Here is a 27,828-nt window from a genome sequence, read left to right on the forward strand (position 1 = left end):
TCACTGCTCCTGTCCGATCAGCACTCCTGCTCATGCCCGAACACCACTCCTGCCCCGTCACTTCTCCTGCCCCGTCACTTCTCCTGCCCCGTCACTTCTCCTGCCCCGTCACTTCTCCTTCCCCGTCACTTCTCCTGCCCCGTTAACTGCTCCTGTCCATTCACCGCTCCTGCCCGGTCACCTCTCCTGCTCATGCCTAAACACCGCTCCTGCCCCATCAGTTCTCCTGCCCCATCAGTTCTCCTGCCCCGTCACCACTCCTGCCTTGTCACCTCTCCTGTCCCGTCGCTTCTCCTGTCCCGTCACTTCTCCTGTCCCGTCACTTCTCCTGTCCCGTCACCGCTCCTGCCCCGTCACCGCTCCTGCCCCGTCACCGCTCCTGCCCCGTCACCGCTCCTGCCCCGTCACCGCTCCTGCCCCGTCACCGCTCCTGCCCCGTCACCGCTCCTGCACCGTCACCGCTCCTGCACCGTCACCGCTCCTGCACCGTCACCGCTCCTGCCCGTTCACTGCTCCTGCCCGTTCACTGCTTCTGTCCGGTCAGCACTCAGTGGCTCTGTGTGTGGGTGCAAATGCAATAGGTCTCGCATTTGAGAGTGATTAAGCTATTGACATTGTAAATAACAATGCCGTTTCTTTAAATGTTTTAAAAACAAAAACATAAACAAAAATAATGTCATGAGCAATGCCAATAGCTCTAACTTTACCAATGCCGAGACCATTGCATTGTAAATGCTTGTTCTTTTTGAAAGAAGACCTAACCATGTGGCGAAACAAAAAGGCCCTTTGTGTAGTTATTTAGGACACTAATAAAACGGCATGCATGGTTCTTCTGTCTGCGGAAAGTGGAAATAAGGTTGAATGACTCTGCCACATGTTGGAAAAAAGGGAACATACATTTCTGTAGGATAAGGTATAAACTAATTGGATTCAATTATCAAGGTTTTTCCAGGCATTCCAGCAATTTTCACCTAGAAAATGTGTAGATTATCCAGGCTATCAAGTTCGTATGATTCACAAAAGTACTTTAAATGTTCCGAGGTGTAGACTATGTGTTCTTTGGGTACGCTACTCAAATGCTCTCTGTATGCAAGCAGTTTTGCGCTTTGATTAGAATGAAATGTATCATCTTAGCGGTCAGGGAAATTTGGGTTTTCTGTATCGGATAGAGAAAACCCCCTTTTGGTCTTAAATTGAAAAAAACACATATCAAGATCTTTAGCTGCATGTGCTTTGTGTGCCTCCTGGAGCAATCAAAAACAATTGCAAGGATCAGACAGAAATGAGGTGGACTTTTCGGTAATGTTTTTTGCAAATTCATCTAGTGACAGCATGGCATTAAAGTTTTTGTTCTTATTGCCATTTAAGAGTAAGCAAAACATATTTATCACATGAAACAGCATAGTGATGGTCAACCAAAAGTCCATAACCCTCCAACCCTCCCACCCTGTCCGGCTCTATCAGGACACATTTCTGTATCACATACTGCACAAGGCATGGCATTAAAGTTATTAGAACACTCAGTGTCCTCCTCTTAGGAAACGCTGTGAGGCAGTTCGGGATGCACAACATGGTTTACAAATCCTATAAATATATAAAGCAATAATGAGGACTAACCAATAATAACTGGTAATTTTCAGGGATTTTTGTTTTTGGATCCTAAGCATGACGTCTATTCACCTTAAATTTGTTCTTCGTTCTTTAAGATAAAGGATTATTACTTCGACCTCCTATGATCAGTCAGCGTCCTACGATTTATCAAGGCCAAACTTTCCCATGAAAAAAATGTTTGGCCAACTACGTTTTTGGTCAGTTTTGTGCAGATAAGTTCCGGAGATGCAATTTTTTTATAGGAGAGTCCCAATAGAGCACGTACCCATCCGACCTTCCATTTAGAGTTATTCGGTACGAAGAACTGAACTAATTAGGTTGACCAGATTTAGAAAGTGAATTTACCGAGCTACACTCTTGTGCCATAGTGCAAGGGTGTCTGAATTGTTGTAAGCATAGCTTTTGTGCAAGAAGGGGTCCCTTCCTGTACAAAAACTGTTTTCAGGCATTTTCCTCTTCTTACGTATGCTGTAGAATGCAGCACACATGCAAAGAGGAAAAACAAGGAATAACAAACATTTCTCCTCGTTACGCCAGCCTCAGAGAGGCACATCATTTTGGCACATTCCATATTTCATTGTAGACTTGCTTCAAAAACAATGGGTGGTTGCATGGAAAAACCCATACTCTCATGGAATGCCCACTAGAAGCAGAGTATTGCAAAGCAGTGCATTGCACTGAAATGTTACTTTAGGTTACAATCCAGTGCAAATCACGATTTGTGTAGGATTGTAAATCCCACCAGTAGACTTCTCTGTTCTGCGTTAAAAAAGTAACACAAACTCGACCCCAAGTCTTTGAAAATCTGGACCTTAGAGTTTTCAAAATCAGCTTCTGTCTCCTTGAAAATAGGTTTTCACAAGGGATATCATTTACAACTTTTGCATATGTTTGTGACTAGCAGTCCCGCTTCACTAATCCAAACTGCGTCAAATGGTGTGGACTTGGGATGGTTTTGACACAGGTGCCCAGACTTTTATATTTTTTAAATACGTTTTATGTATGCAGTCATTTTTCATGATTCTCTAGAACACGTTTCAAGAATTTGTGGTCTGGGGGAGGGCCCGAAGTTAAAAACGTTCAGTTTTGGCTTGCATGCATGAGTGGTAGATTTAAAATTGCATTATGCAAAAGTGGGACAAAAAGACATTGTGGCACCTACCACCATAGCCATTATGTGGGAGGCATCTAAAAAATGTGGGGACATTCAGCACATACTTGACCTGCCCAGTACCAGGGTATAAGGAGAGTTATTGTTTGTACTACCCAACATGGTTATGTGGCTGGGTAGCAGATGGGCCCTTCCTGCATATTTTCCTTAGTGTGAAGGATAAGGAACAAAATGCTTGTGTCCCTTAACTCTTTAGCGTGCTAGGGACTATGGAATACATTTGTTTGCTCCCTTGCTTAGCTCTCCAGAAATGGAACAGAAGCTTCCAGTACTGCACAAGCGCATAATCAGCTGTTAGGGTTACAGTGCTCATGGAGGCACAGTTTAAATATGGGCAGGTCCTCCAATACCCTGGGCTAAGGGTCTACAAGGCTATGAGATGAGACTTGCATTCGGCATGAAATAGGATTATTTTGTGTTTGCTTTGAATATTGTACAGCGCTCTCGATGTCAGTGGCTCAGTGCTCCTTTTGTTTTTCTCCTACAGGCAAAGCATAAGCGATTTTTAGGACACTCGGCCCACCTGACAAATATACGATTTACCAGTGGGGATCGCTATGTCGTGAGCGCTGGAGGTGATGACTGCAGGTATGCCATCTTTGGACACTGGAAAATACATTTTGGAGAACAGCAGGCGTGTACCAGCACAGAGTGAACCTCTCTGTGAATTCCACCCTCCTACATCAACCATACACCACCCATCATGTTGCTCACATCTGAAGTACGACTGTCATGAACACATTTTGCTATTTTGCGAAACAACTATTGACCAGCAACTATGTGATACTACCAGAGGGAATCATTCTAACATAACAGCGTCAAATGTAGCATACACTTCACTAAAGAATGTCCAAGCCTATATGGATTTTGTTGACATTTTAAAATGTATATCCTCATTACAAGTGGTGGAATTTCATCCGGAGTGATAACTCGGGGTGGAATTCAAGCACCCCCCAATTCAATTTCTGAGTGTCTTTGAGACGGAAATTGTCAGGTCAGCAAACTACAGATCTGATCATTCAAGGCTTGAGACTCTGGAGCTATATTTGTTTCCGCAGGTTCGGGGCAGCTAGCAGGAGCATTACCCAGCCCGCATCCACCTGCTGCAGCAACCCGGGGGAGGGGAGGGGAGGGGGGGGAGGATAGACATGTGATAGAGAGACAGAAAAAATGCTCCATAGTTACAAAGACATGGAACATTTCTGCTCTCCCCTTGAGTTGGCGCACTGTGTGCTGCTCAACGCCATCACAGACCTGTGTTACGGGCAGGATTGTTTGTGTGCAGGAATGGACACCTTCCTGCACGAAAACAATCCTTAGAGGCATATTTTTCGTTCTAGGAGTGCGGCAGAATGCAGCACACATGGGAAGAGGACGTAATGAGGAGAGATAAAAATATTTCTCCTCATTGCATATCCGTTGAGTAAACGCACAGTTTTGGAGCGAACCTAGGTTTAAAAGTCTTTGTAAATCTAGGTGTGCATCACAATACATGGATGGATGCATCGGAACGCCCATGCTCCACCCATGTAACCCCTACCCAAAGCAAATTAATACAAGGAAGAGCTATGCTGTTCATTGTGTTACTTTTTATTTACAAAACCATGCAAAGCAGTTTTGCGTGGCTAGGTAAATGTCAAAAATGATTTTGCACCCCAAAAGTGACACAGCCCAGACACAAAATTATAATAAATCTGGGCCATTGTTGCTGCACCTGCGTCATATTATGGATGTGGCGCAGAGGCACAGACCCGCCATGAAGAGCACTGGCTATGCACCACAAAGAGGTGACACACAGTGAGTGCGCCCTCTAAAAGGGAGCAAAAGAGCTTCCACTGACCTTCCTGACCTCTAACTACGGGGGTGCAGTTACTCACTGCACCTGCCTGCAGGGGAAGTCTGTCCCCCTTGAAAGTGCAGACCCGGTGCTCCCTGTACTGAAAAAGAGAGATCGGCTACTTCAAACGACCGGTCCACCTTTGAATAATGCATTCCCCTCATGGCAGCACGAGTTTGTGGCTGCCCTGGGAGCAGCGCTTTATGTGTAATAAAGTGCAATGTCCCTGCTTTCCCCTGGTATACTCTGTTAAAGGTGCGCCACGACGCAATCAGGGACAGTGTATCCTTTGTTTAATATGACCCCTGACTGATATTTGCTCCACACTCTTATACTGACAGGTAATAGAAAGCCATATACTATGCTTATATCGGAAGTACTCAAAATAACATCAGTGACAGATGTTTTACAAAGACTTATGGGGCATTTAAAGCATGGCAAGCAGATCTGTGCATTCACCAGAAAATTGCAAGTGCGCCATTCTGCCAAACCAGTGGTTCACCTGCCTCCTTTAGAGATGGGGGAGTACAGGGTTTCCAACAGTAAAGGTTCATCTGGCTCTGGCATTGAAAACATTTCCCTCACAGCTCATCTGCTACAGAACTGTCAGGTCCCAGTGACGATAGCCCCACCTCAATTAGGGTAGGACGAACGTTACTCATTTTCCCTATCGCGCACTGTCTAGCAAGACGTGGCCTCGGCCAGGAAAATAACACGGGGATCTGCATGAGAGATAGCTACCTTTGGGTTTACATTGTTATTATCTTTATTCTAGAGTCCATTCTGCAAAGTATGAGCGCCTACATTGGAGCTGTCACACAGTTACAGCGGCTACCAAGCAGGTGGCTATCTTTAAATATAGCGGGTGGTCCTGTAGGGAGTACCAGCCAAGTTGTAAGGCGCTCAGTTACAGAATGTCAGGACTATTGTGGTAATATCAAAATTCTAGTAACTGCATTACTGGAATTGTGACACTGCTTCAAATTTAGAAATAAATGGAGGGCAACTCACAAAAACAGTGTTTCATTTATTTTAACACTCAAGGTGCAGAGCTAGCGCCAGGTTTTTGTTGGTGCTAATAGGCCCAGATTTTCTGTGCAGTCAGGGGGTCCCTTACTGGTAATCTTCATTACCTTTTGTCAATCTCATTCTCGTCACAGTCATTACTAATTAGGTGGTTGTCACCTCACGATAGAAACAAAGCGGGAAGATCCTAAAATGCTAGCGCCACCCATCTTGAGTGCCACAAAGAGGGATGGCACTCCAGGCTACTCCTTTGTATATCCAAGTCCAGTCAAAGGGCTGAATGGAGAGTAGGTGGGTGAAATGTAATGACTGGGACAAGGACGAGAGGGATTAAGGGTAATGAAGACTACCAGTAAGTAATTGGGGCATTACCTCTACCTCGTCCTTGTCCCAGTAATTACTAATGAGGTATACCAAAGCTGAAGTCCTTCGACCAACATAATAAAGAAGCTAAAATAAACTAAGGAATCCTAACCATGCAACTGTTTAATGCATATAAAGAGGCTAAAACCAAGTACACACTTCTAATTATCACAATGCAGAATTCAGTACCCCCGTCCCAAACTCAATTTTAAATAGGAGACAGTATTTAGATGATAATGTCTAACATAGGTATGTTCTCACAACCACGTAGCCGCCATGCACATCTCGTGGAAAAATACTCTCTGCATTTCTGCCCAGGAAGCAGCCACTCTTCTTGTGGATCTTCCATGAACTGGAAGGATTTCCAAAATGACCTGTTCTGCTAGCAGAATTTGTTGACTTAATCTATCTGCTCGAAGTCATAGTTGTCGCCTTGTTACGCTTTACAGATTGACCAAACGTCACAAATAAGTGATCAGTCTACAGGAGTATTGAACCAGTCAGCATAAATCAAAAGAGCTCCTTTTATTTACAATGCTCTCAACAACTATCCTTCAGCATTAGAAACAGAAGGCTAGAAGGAAGAAATAATTATCTCCTGAAATCTATATACAACAAAGTTAACCTTCAGAATAAAGGTAGGATAAGGATTTAAAATTAAACCATGCTCTATAAACTTGATAAAAGGAGAGCACATTTTAAGGCACCTAATTCACCAATCCTACGAGCCACAGTTAGAACAAGACTATACAAGTGTTCAAACATTTAAACCTGCAAAGCCCTTAGTACTGAAGAAAGATATCATGCAGGGGTGACAGAAGTTGTTAAAGGTCTAATCACTGCAAAGCTCTTGAATGTCTAAATATCAGAGAATTCACTTCTGAACTAGGTCCAGAAAAAGTCCTTAAGGCCTGGATTAGTAACCATTGAGACCTCAAATTAGAAAGAGATAGATTGAGATGAAACCCATCCAAGCAAATTTATAGCACCATAGAAAATTCAAACAATGAAGCAGAAACATTGTGAGAGGAACACCATGTACCAAAGAACTTTCAGTTTTTAGAATTGGACTTTAATGTGGAAGGCCTCCGAGAGTCCTGAATAGCCACATCAAAGAAGGAGAAAGGCATTTTGTTAACAGATTGGGCTTCTCAGCTTCCAAACAAATACGGTGAGTTTCGAGAGGGAGGGGCACAACAGATGGAGATTGTAGGAGTACCCAAGAGGGAAGAAGGGCAAGGGATTTCGGCAGGCAAGACCATAATCCGTGTGACCAATAGGGGCACTAATATCAGTTTTCTCTCCTCCTCTTGTAATTTGGAGAGAACTCTGAATCAATTGGACAGGAGGAAAGACGTTTTGTCCATTTCATCATTAGTGCATTCAACCACCCAGATTTCCATCTAAAGAAACATGGAGTAGAACATTTGAAGGAGAACATTGTTCTTTGTTGTAAAATAGATCTGTGTAAGTTACCCCAAACCATTTGCAAATTGTCCCAAAAGTAATTTTGAATAGTGTGAGATCCTGTGATGAAGAACACTTCCACTATCACGCTGTCGACTCCTTTGATTTGGGGAGCTAAAAGAGTCAAAATGTACTCTTCCAGGGCATCCTCATCAAAGTGATAAGCAATTAGTATTCCTACCTAGTATGGGATACCGGAGCACTTCTTAAAAATGTTATATGTATAAATAAATCTGAAAGAGTCCTTACCTTAGAATATCCCCAGGCTTCAGACTGGATCCGGAAAGTTTTGCTAGCAGTACCCCTGCGTGTCAGTAGGTGGCGTCGTGCGGCTCCGCATCCGTCGCTGGCATCGTAAGCGCCGAGATGACATCACGGAGACTACTTAGGCGCCACCCATGCGAGCTAACATCAGCTCTTTCTTTTTCGCACCAGAAAGCGCAGATCCGGTTAGCGCACGTACATTAGTCACTTTTTGACTACCCTTTTTGAGACTTTAATCTCCCGTACAATTTTGGTTTCCTTGGTACACGTAGGGATGCCTGGATTTAAGTCTTGTGGGGCCTGCTGTCGCAATACGTCGGTGGCGGACCCCCACGATGTCTGCCTCTACTGCCTGGAGACCGACCACGACTCCCGGGACTGTCGGGCCATGGCCCCGAAGGCCTTGAGGGAGCGGCGCCAGAAGCTGCTGGAAGTCCGGCACTCGTCCCAGCACCGTTCCCGGTCCAGGGGCCGTTCCAGGGAACGCTCGCGGGGCCGCAGTCGTCGCTTCTCGGGCTCCAAGTCTTCACCCTCGGTTTCGGGTAAAAGAAGACACAAAAAGAAGTCGAAGAAGCGTGTTCGCTCTCCGACGTCCCCCCCATCGATCCCCGGATGCGGACCAGGGGGGACAGGGGTTCTGCCCCTGCGGCACCTTCGGAGCCCGGGAGTCCCGCGAACTACCCACCTTACTCAGGTCCATCGGCGACTCCCGCACAGGTGCAAGAATTTCTTGCTACCATGGACCGCCTCTTTAGGCCTCGGGCTCCCGCCGGCGCGCCTTCAGGCTCGTGGTCCCGTGTCCAGATCCTGTTGGGCGGCTGGCGCTGCCAGAGGATCCAGTTTTGGCGCCACAGGATCCTGCGCTGTTGGCTCCGGCCATGGAGCCACAAGGTCCAGCGCTGCCGGCTCCGGCCCCAGCGCCACCCTCAGTTCCACCTCCGGCACCACAGTGGGTGCCATTTGTTCCGCCCTTGCCCAGGTTCCAGGACCATTTTGTTCCTACCTGGGATCCGCATTGGGACACGGCGCCGGCTCGGGCCCAGCCGGCACCGTTCTTCGGCGCCGTTCCCGATGCCGTTTGTTCCTTCTCCGGCTCCTGCTCTGCCGCCGCGGTCTGTACCACATGTGGCGGAGGTGCAGGACGACTGGGAGGGTTCAGAGGACCCTCTTGCCCGTCAGTGTGACTCCGAGCAGGACCGGGCGGATGACTTGGAGGATGCCGGCGACCTTGACATCTCCTCTGACCCAGCGTTGCCTCTCCCCGCCTACCATGGAGGAGGGCGCCTCCTACATGATGGTGCTCCGTCAGGCAGCTGAGGTCCTCAACCTTGATCTCCCTACGGTGGCCCTCAAAACTAATCTCCTCACTGTAGTGCTCCAGACGGCTTCCACTTCGTCAGAGCCCCTACTACCATTTAACGATGCCCTCACTGATGTCTTGCTGGGCACTTGGTCACGGCTAGCCACAGGGGCCCTGTGGATAAGGATGTCGCCAGGCGTCACCGCCCGGCGCCTGGTGACCCCCCTTTTCTGACCACTCATCCTACGCCTGAGAGCCTTGTTATCCAAGCCTCGACGTCACAGAGTGCCTTTCCCACGGCTCCGCCGGATAAGGACTCTAAGAAGCTGGAGCAGTTCGGTAAGTGGTTGTTCTCTTCGGCCAGCTTGGGGCTGTGGTCATTGAACACCGCATGCCTACTGGGTCGCTATTCCCACGCGGCGTGGAATACGGTTGCACAGGTGTTGCCTCAGTGTCCTGAAGAGACCCAAGCTGTGCTGTCCCAAACTGTTGCCGAGGGCAAGGATGCGGCTAAGTTCGCCATTCGGTGTGGTTTGGACACTGCGGACTCACTGGGTAGGGCAATTTCTACGACTGTGGCGCTTCGTCGCCACGCCTGTGGATATGCCCTTTGATGGCACCCGCCTGTTTGCCGATAAACGTTTTAAGGACTCGCGGCTATGACCAACTCCTTAGGTCTTTCCACAAACAGCTCAGCCACTCCTGGTCTTCGTTCCTTTCGTGGCCACGGCAGAGGCGCCCAGGCATGTTCCTTCAGCAAGCCTGTGCAGAACCAGCCTCAGCGTGGCCGCGGACGTGGCTTCGGCAGGGGCGGGTCTGGGAATCAGCGTAGGGTCAGTCCACCTCCGCCCCCGCTGCTTCCTAATCTGAACTTTGTGGAGCACCTCACGCCAGTGGGTGGCAGGATCCGCCATCACCTCCCCCACTGGCACGCTATTACATTGGACAAGTGGGTGTTGCAGATCATCCGCAAGGGTTACTCCCTTCCCTTTCAGTCCACCCCTCCAGCCATGCCACCTCGGTACCACCGCATGTCGGGGGACCACTTGGCAACTCTCCAGCAGGAAGTTACGGCCCTCTTGGCCTAGGGGGCCATAGAGTGCGTTCCTGGGCCGGAAGTAGGTAGTGGTTGTTATTCCCACTACTTTCTGGTCCCCAAGAAGGACAAAGGGGGTCTGTGTCCCATCTTGGATCTCCGGAACGTCAACCGCTTCCTCTGGAAGGAGAAGTTCAAAATGCTGACTCTAACTCAGGTCTTGGCTGCCCTCGACACTGGCGACTGGATGGTAGCGTTGGACTTGCAGGACACATATTTTCACATCCCAGTCCTGCCAGCCCACCAGCGTTACCTGCGGTTCACGGTAGGCCAGGGGCATTTTCAGTTTACCGTGCTCCCCTTCGGCCTTACCAGCGCCCCTCGGGTGTTCATGAAGGTGTTGGCGGTGGTCGCAGCTCACCTGCGAAGGTCAGGGGTGTCAGTCTTCCCTTACCTCGACGACTGGTTGCTGAAGGCTGGCTCGCCCCAGGCAGTCATCAACCACCTTCAAACTACGGCCGATCTCGTGCATTTGCTGGGGATCTCCATCAACGTGCCGAAGTTGCACCTGAGTCCCTCTCAGAAGCTCCCCTTCATCGGAGCGGTTCTGGATTAGACGCTGTTTCGAGTTTATCCTCCCGAACAGCAAGTTCGGGATATTCAGGCTATGATTCCGATCTTTCAGCCTCTATCCCGGGTTTGTAAGGTTGACCCTCCAGCTCCTGGGCCTGATGGCCTCCTGCACCCTGCTGGTGCCACATGTCAGATGGCATATGCGGGCTCTGCAGTGGGTCCTGAAGTTCCAGTGGGCACAGCATCAGGGCAACCTGTCCGATCATGTCCAGATCTCGGAGGGCACTGCACGACAATTGCAGTGGTGGCTCACTAATCGCGATGGGTCAAGGGCAGATCCCTCTCCCTTCCCCAACCGGAGCACTCAGTGGTGACGGATGCGTCCCTCTTGGGATGGGGTGGCCACATGGGAGAGGCGGAGATCAGAGGCCTCTGGTCTCCGATGAAGTCCCAACTCCATATCAACCTTTTGGAGCTTCGGGCGATCCGTCTTGCACTGAAGGCATTCCTTCCCTCTGTCCGAGGAAGTGTGGTGCAGGTGTTCACGGACAACACCACCGCCATGTGGTATTGCAACAAACAGGGCGGGGTGGCGTCCTGGACCCTATGTCAGGAGGCTCTGCACCTCTGGACATGGCTGGAACATCAAGGCATCACCTTGGTGATTCAACACCTGGCAGGTTCTCTGAACGCCCGGTTGGACTAACTCAGCCGCCGGTGCTTGATGGATCACAAATGGTGTCTGCACTCAGACATGGTGCAAGGTCTCTTTCAGCAGAAGGGAGAGCCTTGGTTAGATCTATTCACCACCGAAGAGAACGCGCAATGTCATCAGTTCTGCACGTTGGAATTTCCAAAGCGGCACTCGCAAGGCGACGCTTTTCGTTGCGAGTGGAGTTGCGGTCTATTGTACGCCTTCCCGCCTATACCACTTCTGCCTAGAGTGCTGAAGAAGATTCGGCGCGACCGGGCCCAAGTCATCTTTGTGGCTCCAGATTGGGCACGAAGATACTGGTATCTCGAGCTACTCAGCATGGCGATCGATCCCCCGATCCGACTGCCTCTTTGGGAGGATCTTCTGTCGTAGCAGCAGGGGACGGTCCTCCACCCGAACCTGTCGAGCCTCCACCTCCATGCGTGGAGATTGAGCGGCGACAAATGACAGCTTTTGATCTTCCTACCGAAGTCTGTGATGTCATTCTGGCAGCCAGGCATCCCTCCACTAATACGCCTGCAGGTGGAACAAGTTTGTGGCATGGTGCACAGCTAAGGCTGTGGATCCCCTTTCTGCCCCTCTTTCCTTCTGTTCCTTCTTTCTTTGGCCCAGCAGGGCTCTGCTCTGGGCACTATCAAAGGTTATCTTTCGGCCATCTCAACCTTTTTACGGCTTCCAGATCAGCCTTTTTTTTTTAAGTCCCTGGTCGTTAACCGTTTCCTAAAAGGCATTACGCACACGTTTCCTCCCGTGCCATTCATAATGCCTCAATGGGACTTAAACCTTGTCTTGACATATCTGATGTGCGCTCCCTTCGAGCCCCTTAATACCTGTTCTTTGCATCTTCTCACTCTCAAGACGGCTTTCCTGGTAGCTATCACCTCTGCCAGAAGAGTGAGTGAGCTCCAGGCTCTTTCTTCCAAACCTCCTTTCCTTTCTGTTCATCCGGACAAGGTGGTTTTAAGGACCCATCTTTCTTTTTTGCCAAAGGTTGTCACGCCCTTCCACATCGTGCAGACGATCACTTTGCCCACCTTCTTTCTGCCTCCTCATCCTTCGAAAGAGGAAGAGAGGCTCCACCGTCTGGACCCAAAACATCCGCTCTCGTTCTACCTGCAGCACACACGACAGTTCTGGGTGGATGACCAGCTCTTTGTTGGCTACGTGGGTGCCAAAAGAGGTCGGGCTGTGCACAAGCGGACCATCTCTGGGTGGGTCGTTCTCTGCATCAAGGCCTGTTACTCGTTGGCTAAGAAGGAGCTTCCTGTGGGGCTGCGTGCCCATTCTACCAGGGCGACGGCAGCCACTACTGCCTTGGGACGCGGCGTCCCCTTGCAGGACATTTGTCAGGCAGCTACGTGGGCTTTGCTGCACACGTTTACCAAGCATTACTGCCTTGACAGTCCGGTCCAGAGAGATGGCTTCTTTGGCCGTTCTGTTCTCCGTGACTTTCTGGTGTAATCTATTCGCAGACCCACCACCGGGGTTGGTATTGCTGGGGTATCTATTCAAAGGTAAGGAATCTATCACTAACATGTCTCTTTCAGATGCACAAGTTACCACTTGTGTAACGATAGATCTGTAAGAGACATTTGTTAGTGATAGATTCCTTACCGCCCCACCCATCCTTCCCATTTCTGCGAACTGATTTCTCATAGGGTTAAGGTCATCCCTTTCAGGTCCCTAGTTTCTTTGCACCAGTGGTCAGTTTCTTGCATGGCTCTGCGTTCCTGGCGCGGAAAGTCATGTACAGAACTGACGTGAGCGAGCATGGGTGACGTCATCTCGGAGCTTATGACGCCAGCGACAGACGCGGAGCCGCACGACGCCACCTACTGATGCGCAGGGGTACTGCTAGCAAAACTTTCCGGATCCAGTCTGACGCCTGGGGATATTCTAAGGTAAGGAATCTATCACTAACTAATGTCTCTTACAGATATATCGTTACACAAGTAGTAACTTGTGCAATAAACTTTGTACGCAGTACCTACAAATAGAGGTGTTATATATAGCTAGAAGATAGAGAACCTTTTTCCTGACATAAAAGACATTTATTGTCTGTTAAGAAGGCCTTCACTTTTTTTTAAGTGCTGTTCCTGTGGGTAGCAAATTTGGCTCCGACAGACCCTCACTATCTGCATTGTTTGCCTGCCGGAGTGCCATCATCCTGAGACTTGTGGTTCTTACCAAAAATTCTCCAGGCGTACTCTGAAAGGCAAAGAGATAATAAGACTTCATGGTCTTCAAGAGAGAGGAATCGCTGTTTCATCAAGAAGTCTAAGGGAAGATAATTCTCCTTCCAAAGAGCCCTCCGCTTACTCCAAGGACTCCCAAGGAGGAAGATCTTGTGAAAGACACTTTCATAAAAAAGGAGACGTTCGCGATCAATGTTGAGAGTCATGGCGTTGAGGATTGGGCAGTTACTGGTGTGCTTGCTGTCGACAGGTATGCCATTGAAAACACTGTCAAAAGTAGTTGCAAGCCACCACTCAACATCAAAACACCCTCAGTGTTCGCCGTCGAGACTTATATCGGTGCCAAGATCACAGTCAACGGTCACTGTGCTTCCTCCCTAAATGTGTCATGGCAAGTACTACTGTACCTCCACAATTTGCTACTGGTGTACCCCTGTAAGTCCAGAGTATATGGTACCAAGGTACCCAGGGCATGGTACACCAGGGGTCTTCCATGGGCTGCAGCATGTATTTGGCCACCACCCATGACAGACCACTCAAACTGTGGTAACAGGCCTGCCATTGTAAACTGGTGCTAGCACCACCTACGACAGATATAAGTTTCCTTATCTGAGGTCATTACACTTAAAACTTATAAAGTCACCCCTAAGGCAGGCCTTTCAATCCTGACGGCAGGGTGCTGGGTTATAGGTGTGTGTGCTCCTGCATGAATAGGACACCTCTACAAACCCCTGAGTTGATTCTCCAGGATTTGTAAGTGCCGTCAGCCATTTTGATATATATAGTGGCCATGCGTAATTACACAATGGCTAACTATCTAGTGGCTCTGCCGAACCTGGGCAAGTTTGGTATCAAACATGTTAGAATAATACCCCAACACTGTTACCAGTGTTGGAGGTATGATTCCATGCATTGGGAGGCTCCTCCGGGAAGCTCCAGTACTCCAGGTAACAGCCTTTCAGGGTCTGCTTGCCAGCGCCACCAGACTGCTTTGGAGGGCACAGTTGGTGCCCTCCGTGCATTCTCCGGTTTGAGCCAGTTAAGGGAGCCCTTGGCTCCTGCTCTGGCACAAAACTGAACAAAGGACATGGGAGTATCCTTCCCTCTGTCTAGTCCTTTCCCTGGGAGGGACGCCTGAGTCATCCTAACCCCTTTCTTAGGGTACCTAAAGTCTTAACTGTGTGTGGGTTCTCAGATTCGTCGTGGGACAAGACTCCAGCCTGAAACCACGTCACTTTGACAGTTTTGAAACTTGGACTTTGCTGAACTTTGCCTGGTACCGAGACTGCATCAAGGAAGACTCCTGCTGCTCCTGGTCTTCCTGTTCTGCAAGTAGTCTTCGTCTTCTTTCTCTGTACTTTCAGGATTTTCAATAGACCTGTGAGCATCAAGGGCACCCAAAGTAATCTCCCTTGAAGTGAAGGAGTCACTCCCCTGCATCTGCAGGCACCGCAACGGAGCAGACCGGTCTGCTGCTCCTGCTACACAGACTTCTAAAGGCTCAGCAACACAGGTTGTGGTTCTGCAACTCCCTAAAGGGCTGACCTGTCCTCTCAGCAAGTTTGAGGTCTGTATCCCTCGTTGGAACCGCTGGAACCGAACCCCTGTGCACCGCTTCGACTTGCTGTTGCCAAGGCTTGTTGGCTTTGCATTCCAGAGATCTTCAGGCTACAAGAAGCTCCAGCATCTCTTCCTGCCAAGATCTTCGTCTTCATCGCATCCTCTGTACCGTCGGCCTTCATCTTTGGTGAGCTGCTCAAGGTCCTCTTGCGGCTCCTGTGCCTCTGGCCTCTGGTTCCTCTTGAGTCTTCTCTTGCTTCAGTGGGATCCCCTCTTGCTTAGGGCCTGCTCTGACTCTCCTGCACTTGGTGAGTCCTTTGGACTTCGCTGGTCCCAACGTTGCTCCTTCATTGTTTACCACATCTGTTGCCGCTGCCAAGGCTTGTTGGTGCTCCCACCTAACATCAACCCCCTGGTTCTCAACTTCTGACGTGGGACAGCTTGTGCACAGCAACTGGTCTTCCTCAGCGTCGCCTGGCCCTCACAGCTGCAGCGACAAGATCACTCATCACTCCTGCATCTTCCGTCCTCTGTGGGCATTGCTCTTCCATGCCTCCTGTCATCCTCCGAGTGACATAGACTCTGTCCCCACTGCTGGCAGGTTCTTCTCTTCAAGAATCCACCGTTGGATTCCACAGGACTTTTGCACAGTCTTCGCCAGCGGCATTTTTACTGTAGTCCTCCTTTGTGGTCTACAGTGGTTTCTGACGTCACTTTGCACTTATGCACACAGCTTCCCTGGTGTAGGTATCCACGGGTGGGGTGACTCTCCAACCTTATGTCTTCCATGGGGTTTCTTCAGGGTCCACTGGGAAGGGTCCTTCTTCAAAACTGTAACAGCGACTTTACCGTTGACTTCTTTTGAGTATGCTGCTGTATTTCCACTCTGCACACAGCCTCCGTGGGGTTCCTGGGTCCTTACCTTGGGTGGTTCCTTGTGTCCCCAGCTCTTCCGACTCTCCTGGTCCAAGCCCCCACTTCAGTCGTAGTTCATATTCCACCTTCTTAGTATATGGTTTGGTCTCCCCCCTTGAGACCACTGTGTAGTGTGCTTACTTACCTCTTGCAATTGAAGTATTGTGTATTTGTTTTTATATCTCTGGGTAGGAGATATACCAATGTGTTAGCTGCTACTGCTCTAACAGCCAGGTCTTGAGGAGTCTTCTGAAGGTTAGCAGGTCCTGGGTCTGCCGTAGGCGGATGGGGAGGGTGTTCCAGGTCTTGGCGGCGAGGTAGGAGAACGATCTGCCGCCATAGGTCGCTCTTTGGATGTGGGGGACTCTGACGAGGGCAAGGTCGGCGGAGTGAAGCTGGCGGGTGGGGGTGTAGAAGCTGAGTCGTCTGATGGGGTACGCTGGTCGGAGTTGTGGAGTGCCTTGTGTGCGTGGGTGAGAAGCTTGAAGGTTATCCTCTTGTTGACGGGGAGCCAGTGCAGGTCTCTCAGGTGGGGTGTGATGTGGCTGCGGCGAGGGATGTCGAGGATCAGGCGAGCCGAGTCGTTCCGAATGAGTTGAAGTCGTTTCAGGAGTTTGGCCGAGGCTCCTGCGTAGAGTGTGTTTCCGTAGTCCAGTCTGCTGCTGACGAGGGCCTGGGTGACCGTTCTTCTCGTTTCGGTGGGGATCCACTTGTAGATCTTGCGGAGCATGCAGAGGGTGTTGAAGCAGGAGGAAGAGACGGAGTTGATCTGCTTTGTCATGGAGAGCGTGGAGTAGAGGATGACCTCTAGGTTGCGTGCGTGGTCGGTGGGTGTTGGAGCTGTTCCCAGTGCGGTCGGCCACCAGGAGTTCTCCCAGGCCGAGGGGGTGGATCCGAGGATGAGGACCTCTGTCTTGTCCGAGTTCAGCTTCAGTCAGCTGTTCTTCATCCACTCCGCGACAGCTTTCATTCCTTCATGGAGGTTGGTTTTGGCGGTGTGGGGGTCCTTGGTGAGGGAGAGGATCAGCTGGGTGTCATCGGCATAAGAGATTATGTTGAGGTCGTGCAGTCGGGCGACGTGGGCGAGCGGTGACATGTAGATGTTAAACAGCGTTGGGCTGAGGGATGAGCCCTGAGGTACGCCGCAGATGATCTTGGTGGCTTCGGAGCGGAAGGGGGGGGGGAGGCGGACGCTCTGTGTTCTGCCAGAGAGGAAGGAGGTGGGCCAGTCCAGGGCCTTCTATTGGATCCCGGTGTCGTGGAGGCGTGTGCGTAGTGTGTGGTGGCAGACCGTGTCGAAGGCGGCTGACAGGTCCAGGAGGATGAGGGCCGCGGTTTCTCCGATGTCTAGCAGGGCCCTGATGTCATCGGTGGCGGCGATGAGGGCAGTTTCGGTGCTGTGGTTGCTGCGGAACACGGACTGGGACGGGTTCAGGATGCTATTTTCTTTGAGGTAGCGGGTCAGTTGTTTGTTGACGGTCTTCTCGATGACCTTCGCTGGGAACGGGAGCAGGGAGATGGGCCGGAAGTTCTTGAGGTCCTTGGGGTCTGCCTTGGGTTTCTTGAGTAAAGCGTTGATCTCGGCGTGCTTCCAGCTCTCCGGGAAGGTTGCTGTCTCGAAGGAGATGTTGATGGCTTTCCGGAGATGGGGTGCGATGGCGGTGCTGGCTTTGTTGAAGATGTGGTGTGGGCATGGGTCTGACGGAGATCCGGAGTGGATGGTGTTCATGATTTTGATGGTGTCGTCGTTGTTTATGTTGGTCCAGGAGAGCAGGCGGTCGGTGCGGATGGTGGTCATGGGGGCGGAGGTCTCAGTGGTTGTCGGGGCGGTCGTGGCGTTGAAGCGGTTATGGATGTCTGTAATCTTGCGATGGAAGAAGGGGGCAAGTGAGTCGCACAGGTCTTGCGAAGGTGGGATGTCGTTGGTGTTGGAGCTGGGGTTGGAGAGTTCCTTCACGATGTTGAAGAGCTCTTTGCTGTTGTGTGCGTTGTTGTCTAGGCGGTCTTTGAAGGAGGCCCTTTTGGTGGATCTGATGAGGTGATGGTGTCTGCGGGTGGCGTTCTTGTGGGCTGCGCGGCTGTCCAGTGTTCGTTCACGGTGCCAGTTCTTCTCAAGCTTTCGGCAGGTTTGCTTGGAGGCCTGGAGGTCTTCAGTGAACCAGCTGGCTTTCTTGCTGGTGTGGCTGTTGGAGGGAGTCATACACTTTTGCGAAAGTCAGCTCCTTGGACTTTCACCGAATGTATGGCCGTAGTCACAGCTCACTTAAGGAAACAAAAGATCTTTGTTTATCCTTACTTGGACGATTGCCTGATAGAGAGCATGTCACCAGCTGCGGCAAAGAAACATTACCAACTTTGTATCAAAACATTAACCAACCTGGGTCTTCAGGTCAACCTTAGAAACTATAAAACCTGTCAGGTCCACAAGCTGCAATATCTGGGAGCGATACTGGATACCCAAACGGCAAAAGCGTATCCTTCGGAGGACAGATTATTATCAATTAATCTGAAGTGTCGGAATCTCCTCCAAGTTTGCTATCCATCAGTGAGACAGATTGCATCCCTCTCAGGTTAAATGGCTTCTTGCATCTTTCTAGTTCCTCATGCAAGACTACACACGAGACCTCTGCAGCAATGTCTAGAAGACCAGTGGAATCAGGCCTCCAGCCTCTGGGAAGACAAACTAATATTATCGCAGGCTGAAATTCAAGCTCTCCAAAGGTGGACACAACCGAAGAATCTTTTGGTAGGAGTATCATTCCATCAGGATCTGCCAACTCAGACGTTGATCACAGATATCCCTATTCAGGGATGGAGTGCTCATATAGGTCACCTGCAAACTCAAGGAATTTGGTCAGACAAGGAAAAGACTCGTACATCAATATGCTAGATTTGAGAGCAGTTCATTTGACCCTCACATCTTTTCTCCCATCAATAACGACAAACTCTCTCCTGGTTCAAACCGACAACACAACAATGCATTACCTGAACAAGCAGGGAAGGACTCACTCTCGTCCTCTATTTCTCAAAGCCCAGGCAATATGGAAATGGCTAAAAGCCAGAAACCTAAATATAACAGCTATTAATCTTCCAGGGGTTTAGAATATCCGAGCAGATTCACTCAGTAGGGTTGTTTAAAAAGATCATGACTGAATCCTAAATGACAACGTCTTACAAGACATTTTTCAAGACGGGGTTATCCGCAAATAGACTTGTTTGCATACGCAAACAGCAAAAAAGGCTGAGACCACACATCCAGATTCATCTAACCAGGGTCGGAAGGGAATGCCCTTTTGATAAATTGGTCAGGGAAATTACTTTATGCATCTTCCCTAATTCCTCTCATACCGAAAGTAATCATCAAACTCTACAGGTCCAAGACCAGGATGATACTGATAGCACCAAAATATCCTCGTCAGTAGTGGTTTATGGACAACCTTCACCTGTCTGAACGACCACACAGGAGACTGCTGGGCAGACAGGATCTCCTGTACAAGTTCAGAGGATAGATACTGCATCCCAACCTTCCATCACTGAACATGACAGCCCGGCTCCTGAATTACTCCAAGATGGACATTTTAGGTCTGCCACGAGATTGCATGGATATTTTAAGAGAGGTTAAAAGACCTTCCACAAGAAAATCATATGCCTTTAAGTGGAAGAGGTTTTACTTTTGGTGCTTCCAAAGGCAACACAATCCAATCTTGTGCCAAGATGATGTGGTTATACCTTATCTGATTCATTTAGCTAAGTCTGGCTTACAATTTTCTTCCATTAAGGTACATCCGGCGGCTATAACAGCCTATAGAAAATCTCCATCACAAACCTCTTTTAAGGGATCAATACTTCTTAGGATGGCTTAAAGTGTTCCCGCCAATTAGGTCACCTTCCCCCAATTGGAAACTTAACAGTGTTCTCTCCAAATAACTGGTCCTTCATTTGAACCTATTCATAAAGCCTCTTTGCATCATCTGTCATGGAAAGCGGTTTTTCTAATGGCCATCACTTCAGCAAGCAGAGTTAGTGAAATTCAAGCATTATGCTCTGTAGAACCATACACAGTTTTTCATTGTAATAGAGTAGTAATGAGAACTCATCCCAGCTTCCTTCCGAAAGCAGTTTCAGATTTACATATTAATCAAAACATTTCATTACAGACCTTTTTCCCTTGTCCACCTAAGTGAGCTGAACGGTCTTTACACTCTCTTTTTGTTAAAGGAGTTCTGAAATTCTACCTAAATAAAACTAAAGACATAAGAAAATCATATCACTTCTTTATTAATTATAGTCCAGTGAGAACATATTTTGCATCATCAAAAACAGAATTTCTCTATCTGGATGGTTTTCTGTATACTTTCTCAAACCAAATAGCTAAAACTCCTTGCCTGGTAGAACTAAGGCACATTCTACAAGGGAAAAGGCTGAAATTGCAGCTCTCCTAAGAAATGCTCTCACTTCAGAAATATGCAAAGCCACTACATGGAGATCTGTACATACCTTTACTAGGCATTATTGTCTAGATTCAGACTCTAAAGCAGATACTCAAGTAGGACAGGCTTATTTGAGGAATCTTTGAGTAGTTGTTGGAGCTGTTGTTTTTTCATATCAACTTCTTCTGGGCTGGGCTTGCTATTCTATTCAGTGCTTAGGACTATTGATGAGGATCCCCTGGAAGAGAAGAATAAGTTGCTTACCTGTAATCTTAGTTCTCTTTGAGGGAAATCCTCATCAAAGTCATAAGAAACCCTCTCACCTCGCCGGACAGAAACTCTTACAGCTCTCTACAATTACTTCTCCCAGGATTCCTAATCACTGTAAAAAAAAAAGACCAGACCAAACTGTCACCTGTGAGGCATGGTGGGATACAGAGGGTACTGTGAGGTTCTTAAAGGCACAGTGCCAGTTTCCCCATCCATTCTTTTAATGGCGGCCTATTGGCTAACAATGGCTCATATTCCCTTGCCTTTTAATAAAGGAATGAGAAAGATATTCTGTAGTCCTTTTATATTAATGACATCTTCCTATGTGATTGAATTCTTTTTTTCGTAAGAACTTCAAAGCTCGGAAGAATACCATCAGCGCCCTCCAATTTGATGGCTTCCGACTCACCAAGAACGACCACTTGAACTGACAGTTCTTGTTTAAAACTTTTGCTCAACAGCTTAGATGACTGGAGTCCGTTGTAAGGACCACAGGAGATTCTTGATACATCTTCACTCCATTTACTAGATAGATTCTGCACATCAAACCAATGGAAGAACTTTCTTTGACTTCCAAGGATAGAGGGACAAGCTTGTCCAAAGGATGCATTGTTGATGACCATAGTCTGTTGAAATGCCACAACAGAGGGCGTAAATGAAGCCTTTCTCATTAAACATGCTGCCGTGTGGCCCTGAACCTCGAACCCTAAGCTGGTTGTAGCCTTTGTGGCAGATAGGAACTTGAGAATTACTGAATGAAGTTGAATGATCCCTTTTTCTGGGGGAAAACCTTTCCCCATATATGTTCTGAAACGAGCCCCAATGAACACTCAATGCTGGGACAGACATAGCTGACACTTTGGAAAATTGAGAAGACCACTTAGACAGGAGATGACCCATTTTGTTTGTTCCCAGATCTTGATGGTATGATCCACTGTTGGCGCATGGAGCAACCATTCGTTTATATATGGAATTACTTGAATTCCTTGCACATGCAGATGAGCCACAACTGGTACTATCATTTTCGTACACACCCTTGGGGCACACTCCAGACCAGAGGAGAGGTACTTGAACTGCCAATGTTGATTCTCTGCTGCAAACCTCAAAAACCTGTGATGGCGCTTGGCAATCAGAATAGGAAAATAAGCATCTATGAGATACATATTAGGAGGCGGTTGTACAGAATCCTAATCCTCTCCTCCTCTTTCCAGTGTCTGTGGCATTTGGGAGGAGAACGCTCCGGAGAGTGAAAGTAAGCCAAAGAAGGTGAAGGGGAGAAATGTCTCTGCATATGAGAGACTGCCCATTTTGTGAAGGTGAGTTCCAATACAAACTGTCCCAAAAAAGATCTAGTAAGCAATCCATAACAAAACCATACCAAGAAACATTTACCCAAGGCCTTTTTATAGCATTCAAAGATGTATACTGGCATTGCGCCTCCAAAGTGAAATCACACAAACGTGCGGTCGGATATTGCTCAACCGCTTATGCACGAGCAGAGATCCAATGCACATGGGCTACCAGAAAGTGTTTCCTCCTCATGCCATCAGCATCCACCACAGAGAAGAGAATCAATAGCCCAAATTCCCCCAAACACATGAAGAGGAAAGACAAGCAGCTACAGTAGAGAAGCAGTCCCCAAGGATTACTCCTTTAGTTTGATGTCCCACAATGGATGCTTGATCACACTCCGACCCTACAAGGGAGGTAACGTAACCTCACTCCAAAGAGTCTAAGCCCAGCAGAGGCCTCCTGCATTCTTCATCCCAGATGAAGAGATGAAGAGGAACCTAAAGTGCCAGCCCACTTTATGGCACCCAGGGTGGGTGGGGCTAGCATTCTAAGATCCTGTGCTTTCTTTCTGTCGTGAGGGGATTACACCTTAAGTAGCAACTGGAAAAGGGACATAATGATAACACATTTCTTGATGCTGTGATATAACTTTGCTCTGAATGGAGACATGAAATGTATGGCCTTACTGTTCTGTCATGATGACACAGCGATGAATTGCGCAAATCAGAAACTGAATATTAAATCCCTCTGATCTTCTCTTATCGTAGTTTTCACTTCATTTTCATATAGTCATATGGCCATATTACAAATGCTTTTGCCAGGAGCATAGGGTTGACATGGAGCTGCTCCCTGCTGTTAGCCTCCCGCTGTTCGCCCAGAATCTCCCCGCATTCGGTCCAGGGGACCACAACTCCCATGAGACACAGCGTGTGGACACGCCACAAAAGGAGGACACCGGCCCGCGGCACCTCATAGCTGCTCCCTGCTGTTGGTCTCCCGCTGTTCGCCCAGGAATTTGCCGCATTCGGTCCAGGGGACCACAACTTCCGTGAGTCACAGTGCGTGGACGCGCCACAAAAGGAGGGCGCCGGCCTGCGGCACTTCGTAGCTGCTCCCTGCTGTTGGGCTCCCGCTGTTCGTCCAGGATCTGGCTGCATTCGGTCCAGGGGACCACAACTCCTGTGAGGCACAGCGTGTGGATGCGCCACAAAAGAAGGACGCCGGCCGCAGAGCAAGACACTTGCGAGGACGTGCCCGGGCTGTGCCCGGGCCAAGGGCGGGCCCGTCCACGCCTGTCAGAGCCCAGAAGGGGCTGGGCCACCCCTCTAACTCCTACTATCTAGGGATCGTTAAAGGAAGGCCTTTGAACTGCATCAGGCAACCACGGGACATGGGGTTACTAAAAGATGGGTAAGCGCAAAGGTGCAGCGCAAACAACCGGGGGGCGAAATTGTAAATAATCCTGACTCTTTTCTAGTTAGGGCCGCAAGTGTGTTATCACATGAAATTGAGCTTACAGAGTACTGGCTTTTATTAGAGGAAGGGAGAAGATCGGGCCCCTTATACCACCTCCTTCCCCTTGTGAGTCCCCATTGACAGGCGAGCCGGATCTCAGTGCCACCCCAAATCGGCCCGGAACTGCCACTTTGAATGTGCTTCCTCAAGTAGAGTCCCCAGGGTCCAATGGATTGGAAATTACTCCAGCAGTCAAGAGGAAATGTAATGAAGGGAAACGGAATCAAAATTTGCCTAGCTATGTAACGGTAAGTTTCAATTCTATTAAGGACACGGAGGCGAGGATTATGCTTTTCTTTCTTCACTTTTATTCTCCTATACAAACTCACAGCAGCCAGAAAAGCAAACAACCGTTTTCCTTTGATCCCGGAAAACAAAACTTGCAACATCAGTTAGAAAACTGCAGACAGTCCGAACATAGAACTACAGGAGCCATGAGTCCATACGGCGCAGAATGTGAGGAGTCCTTCTACAGTATCCATGAAAGGCCAGGAAGAAGCTCCATCTCCACTGTTCCTCCTCTTTCTTCGCGCCAGTCACGCAACATGTTCATGGTCCTGCTTCACACCAGTATTTCCTGCAAAATTAAAGACGCATCAGAAAACTAAGCCAACGAGTGCTAAAAACAGTTCCACCGAGAGAAACCTGACAGCAAATAAACAACTCGCAATCCCAAACCTTCAACGAAAAAAGGGTGGGTTCGCACTCACCAGTGCTGAGGCGGGATAATCCTCGCCTCCATGTCCTTAATAGAACTGAAACTTACTGTCACATAGCTAGGCAAATTTCGATTCTATGTCAGGACCGGAGACTCGGATTATGCTAGTTCAAAGCTTACTTACCACCAAACGAGCCACATCCACCACCTGATTAAAATAAAACCGCTTAAAAGTGGAATCGGAGGACCAATCCACTGCCCTCATTAAGTCCTCTAAACGTGCCCCTAGCGAAAAGGCTTTTGATGCCATAGCCCCTCTAGCAGAGTGGGCGCCAAATTGCTTTGTATCAATGCCAGCCTCTTGCATGACCCACCACACCCACCTAGCTATAGTAGGTGAGAAGCAGTGTTCCCGTGAAGGTGCGTGCCTGGGCGCCCGCGCACCTCAGTGCCCCCGAGTGCGCACTGTTGTGTGTGTGGCACACACATACATTCAGAGACCATTCGCGCCGCCGAAGCAGCGCGAAAAACGTCCGTTTCTAACATGCTGAGGAAGAGGCGTTTTGCTAAATTCCTTTTGTTTTGAGTGCGGCGGTGGGGCTCATTGTGTGCTTCTGTTTAAGTATTCGTGTTAATTGCAGAGCGTGACGAGCTGCAATTAACATGAATGCTCTAAACAAAGCACACGATATGCCCTGCAGCCACACTCTGGACAACAAAAGAAATGCAGCACCAAACACAGCGTGTGCTTTTTAGAATCACCTAAAAGCAAACGTTGTGTTTGTAGACTTGCTACATTTCTTCTCTTAATAGTGCTGGGCTGTGGGGTGTGATTCTGTGCCTTTTCTTTTTTTTAAGTTTTCATGTTAATTGCAGCTCATGGATGCTGCAATTAACATGAAAATGTTAACAAAGGCGCACAATCACCCCACAGCTGCGCTCTATTAAGATAAGAAATGCAGGAAGCCTACAAACGCGGCATCTAACTGGCACAGTACAATCTGTTATGTGAACGCTCATCTGTGCGTTCAGTTCATGGCTCATACTGGGCCTAGCAACAGCAAGATAGGACATTTATTGGAGCCATAGGGACAGTCTGTGAATGTATCCCTTCATTTGAACTGATGGACCTCAAGTAACAGCTATACGGACTCGATTAATTTTCATTATGCATCACTGTGATATTGCCTTGCGAAGTGGGGAACTTCAGTTTTCACCTTTTTGTGAGTTTTTGTTACTAGGAAAACAACTTATGTGATATAGTTGTTCATCTGTACTTATTTTAGAGACTTACTGACACCTGCCATTAATGCAACTTTAAGAAAATGCAGACCATGTATGAGCACAATAACATTTTGTCAGTTATTCCTAGTTTAATACCCCATCCTGATTAGTTACTATTTTAAAACAGTCATAGCAGACGTGATAAATATTATGCCATCATTGCATGACCTCCAAGACATACTTGCAGCGTGCATGCTCAAAAACATGGTAACAACTCATCTACTTAAAACATATGCTAGGGGTGAGGATAGTATGAAGGAAGTGAATGTGCTCATTAAGATGTCAGTAGTGCCCTACTTCTCTTCCAGGGGATCCTCATCAATAGTCATAAGCACTGAATATTCCCGCCCATGTGCGGGGACCCCGGAAATAATAAAATTATATATGAAAAACATATATATATATATATATATATATATATATATATCTCTGTATATGTATAAACATATATTATTTTTTCCCAAGCAAATGCAGCCCCCATAGAAGGCTAGACAATGTAGACACAAATATCCAAAAATGCACCATAGGTATAATAATACACCTAAATCTCTTTTTTGTGGGTTTTTTTGATGAGGTAAAAAAAAAACTCATGATAAAGAAAAGAGAACACTGTGCAAAACACAGATCCACAAAACGTATTGAGTGGCGTGGCATTGAGTAATGGAGTAGTGTATCATAGAATAGAGTGAAGTAAAGTGGAATGGAGTGGCATATAGCCATCCACAAATTGTCTGTGGGCACATACACACAAAATATTGTGAAACAACCTGCTCAAACATGTAACAGTAAGACATGCATAAGCCAACTGCCCACAAACACTGGTGACTGCCACTCATACTCACTTGCACATTTTGCAATTTTACATCACTAGCTGTAGAAAGATTTCAGGGACACAACAATAGTACACGACTTCCATAAAAATTGCACACTGCCACACTCAAGGTGCTCTCTCCTTATACAGATTTCTGTTACACTAAGCCATGCACTGATTTGTTACAAATGTGCCCTACACATTGAGACATACACACACTTTACTGTTGACATACAAAAAGCCCCACTCCCCCCTACTTGGGTGATGTGGACTGGAGCCACTGCTGTGTCTTAAGGATAAGTTACTTACCTGTAATCCTAGTTCTCTTCCAGGGGTATCCTCATCAAAGTCATAAGCACTGAATATTACCGTCCATGTGCGGGGACCCCGGAAATAATAAAATTATATATGAAAAACATATATATACAGCTCTGTATATGTATAAACATATATTATTTTTTCCCAAGCAAATGCAGCCCCCATAGAAGGCTAGACAATGTAGACACAAATATCCAATAATGCACCATAGGTATATTAATACACCTAAATCTTTTTTTTTTTTTAATGAGGTAAAAAAAAACTCATGATAAAGAAAAGAGAACACTGTGCAAAACACAGATCCACAAAACATTGTTAGCCTGCAGGCTGCATTGCAATACAATACCATAGAGACTGAAAAGCCTTGTTCAGGTAAAAACTGGCACCGTGCCTTTAAGGCAGCCCTGACTCCAATATCCCATCATGCCTCAGGGGTGACGGTTGGGTCAGTTGTTCTTTCCGGCTCCTTCAGTCAGGACCCTGGAATTCAGCTTTCTTCATTTTTGACTTTCCAGTCAAGAATTGTTACTTTTATAGTAATTTTTTTGGCTTCCTCTTGTTAAATTCTGTCGGGGAAGCGTATTTCCTGTGTTTTCTGACAAGATTTAACATTTTTTTCTGCCAGAAAAATGCCTTCTTTATTCATGCCTTGCCCATCCTGTGGCAAAAAGAAGGCCTCTTCAGACACACACACGATGTGTGTATCGTCTGTCTACCGGATTCTCACTCTCCTGCATCCTGTCGTCACTGCAAGGACCTTTCAAAGAGGACTTTGAAGGAGATGGAGAGAATTAGGCTTTATGGCCTTTTGGAGCGGTCGACGTCGAAGCAGCTGGTCCCTGCCTGTTCTCCGTCGGGCTCGGCGTCGAAGACTCCAGTGGCGGGATCGTCGCTGAGAGGTGAGGAGTCCAGGGGGAGTCATGCTTCCAAAAGAAAGTCCACGTCGACGCTCGATCCGGCGGCAAAGCGCATTTGTTCGTCGTCGGCAACTTCGACGTCAAGAAAACACCCTTCGGCGTAGAAGGAGGCTCATTGCCGATCGACGTCAAGAAAACATCGTTCGACGTCAAAGGATAGACATCGCTCAACGTCGAAATCGACACCAAGAGAAAAGTCGACGTCGCATGAAGAGCGCAGGCGTTCGACGTCGAAATCAACATTGACGTCGAGGCAAAGATCGTTGTCAACAGATCCGGGAAGATCTTCGACGTCGAGA

At 48.1% G+C, this 27,828-nt stretch overlaps 1 protein-coding gene across 1 annotated transcript in view; it reads left to right on the forward strand.

The window, feature by feature from the left end:
- The window catches only part of EML5 (EMAP like 5), a 1,456,757-nt gene that overhangs the window by 1,405,981 nt on the left and 22,948 nt on the right, over nt 1-27,828 (forward strand). Inside the window, exon 41 of the mRNA XM_085626574.1 lies at nt 3,270-3,370. Coding sequence (XP_085482700.1) covers nt 3,270-3,370 — 101 coding nt within the window. The remainder of the gene's footprint in view (nt 1-3,269; nt 3,371-27,828) is intronic.

This window comes from Triturus cristatus, chromosome 9 (assembly GCF_964204655.1).
Source record: "Triturus cristatus chromosome 9, aTriCri1.1, whole genome shotgun sequence".
NCBI lineage: Eukaryota > Metazoa > Chordata > Amphibia > Caudata > Salamandridae > Triturus > Triturus cristatus.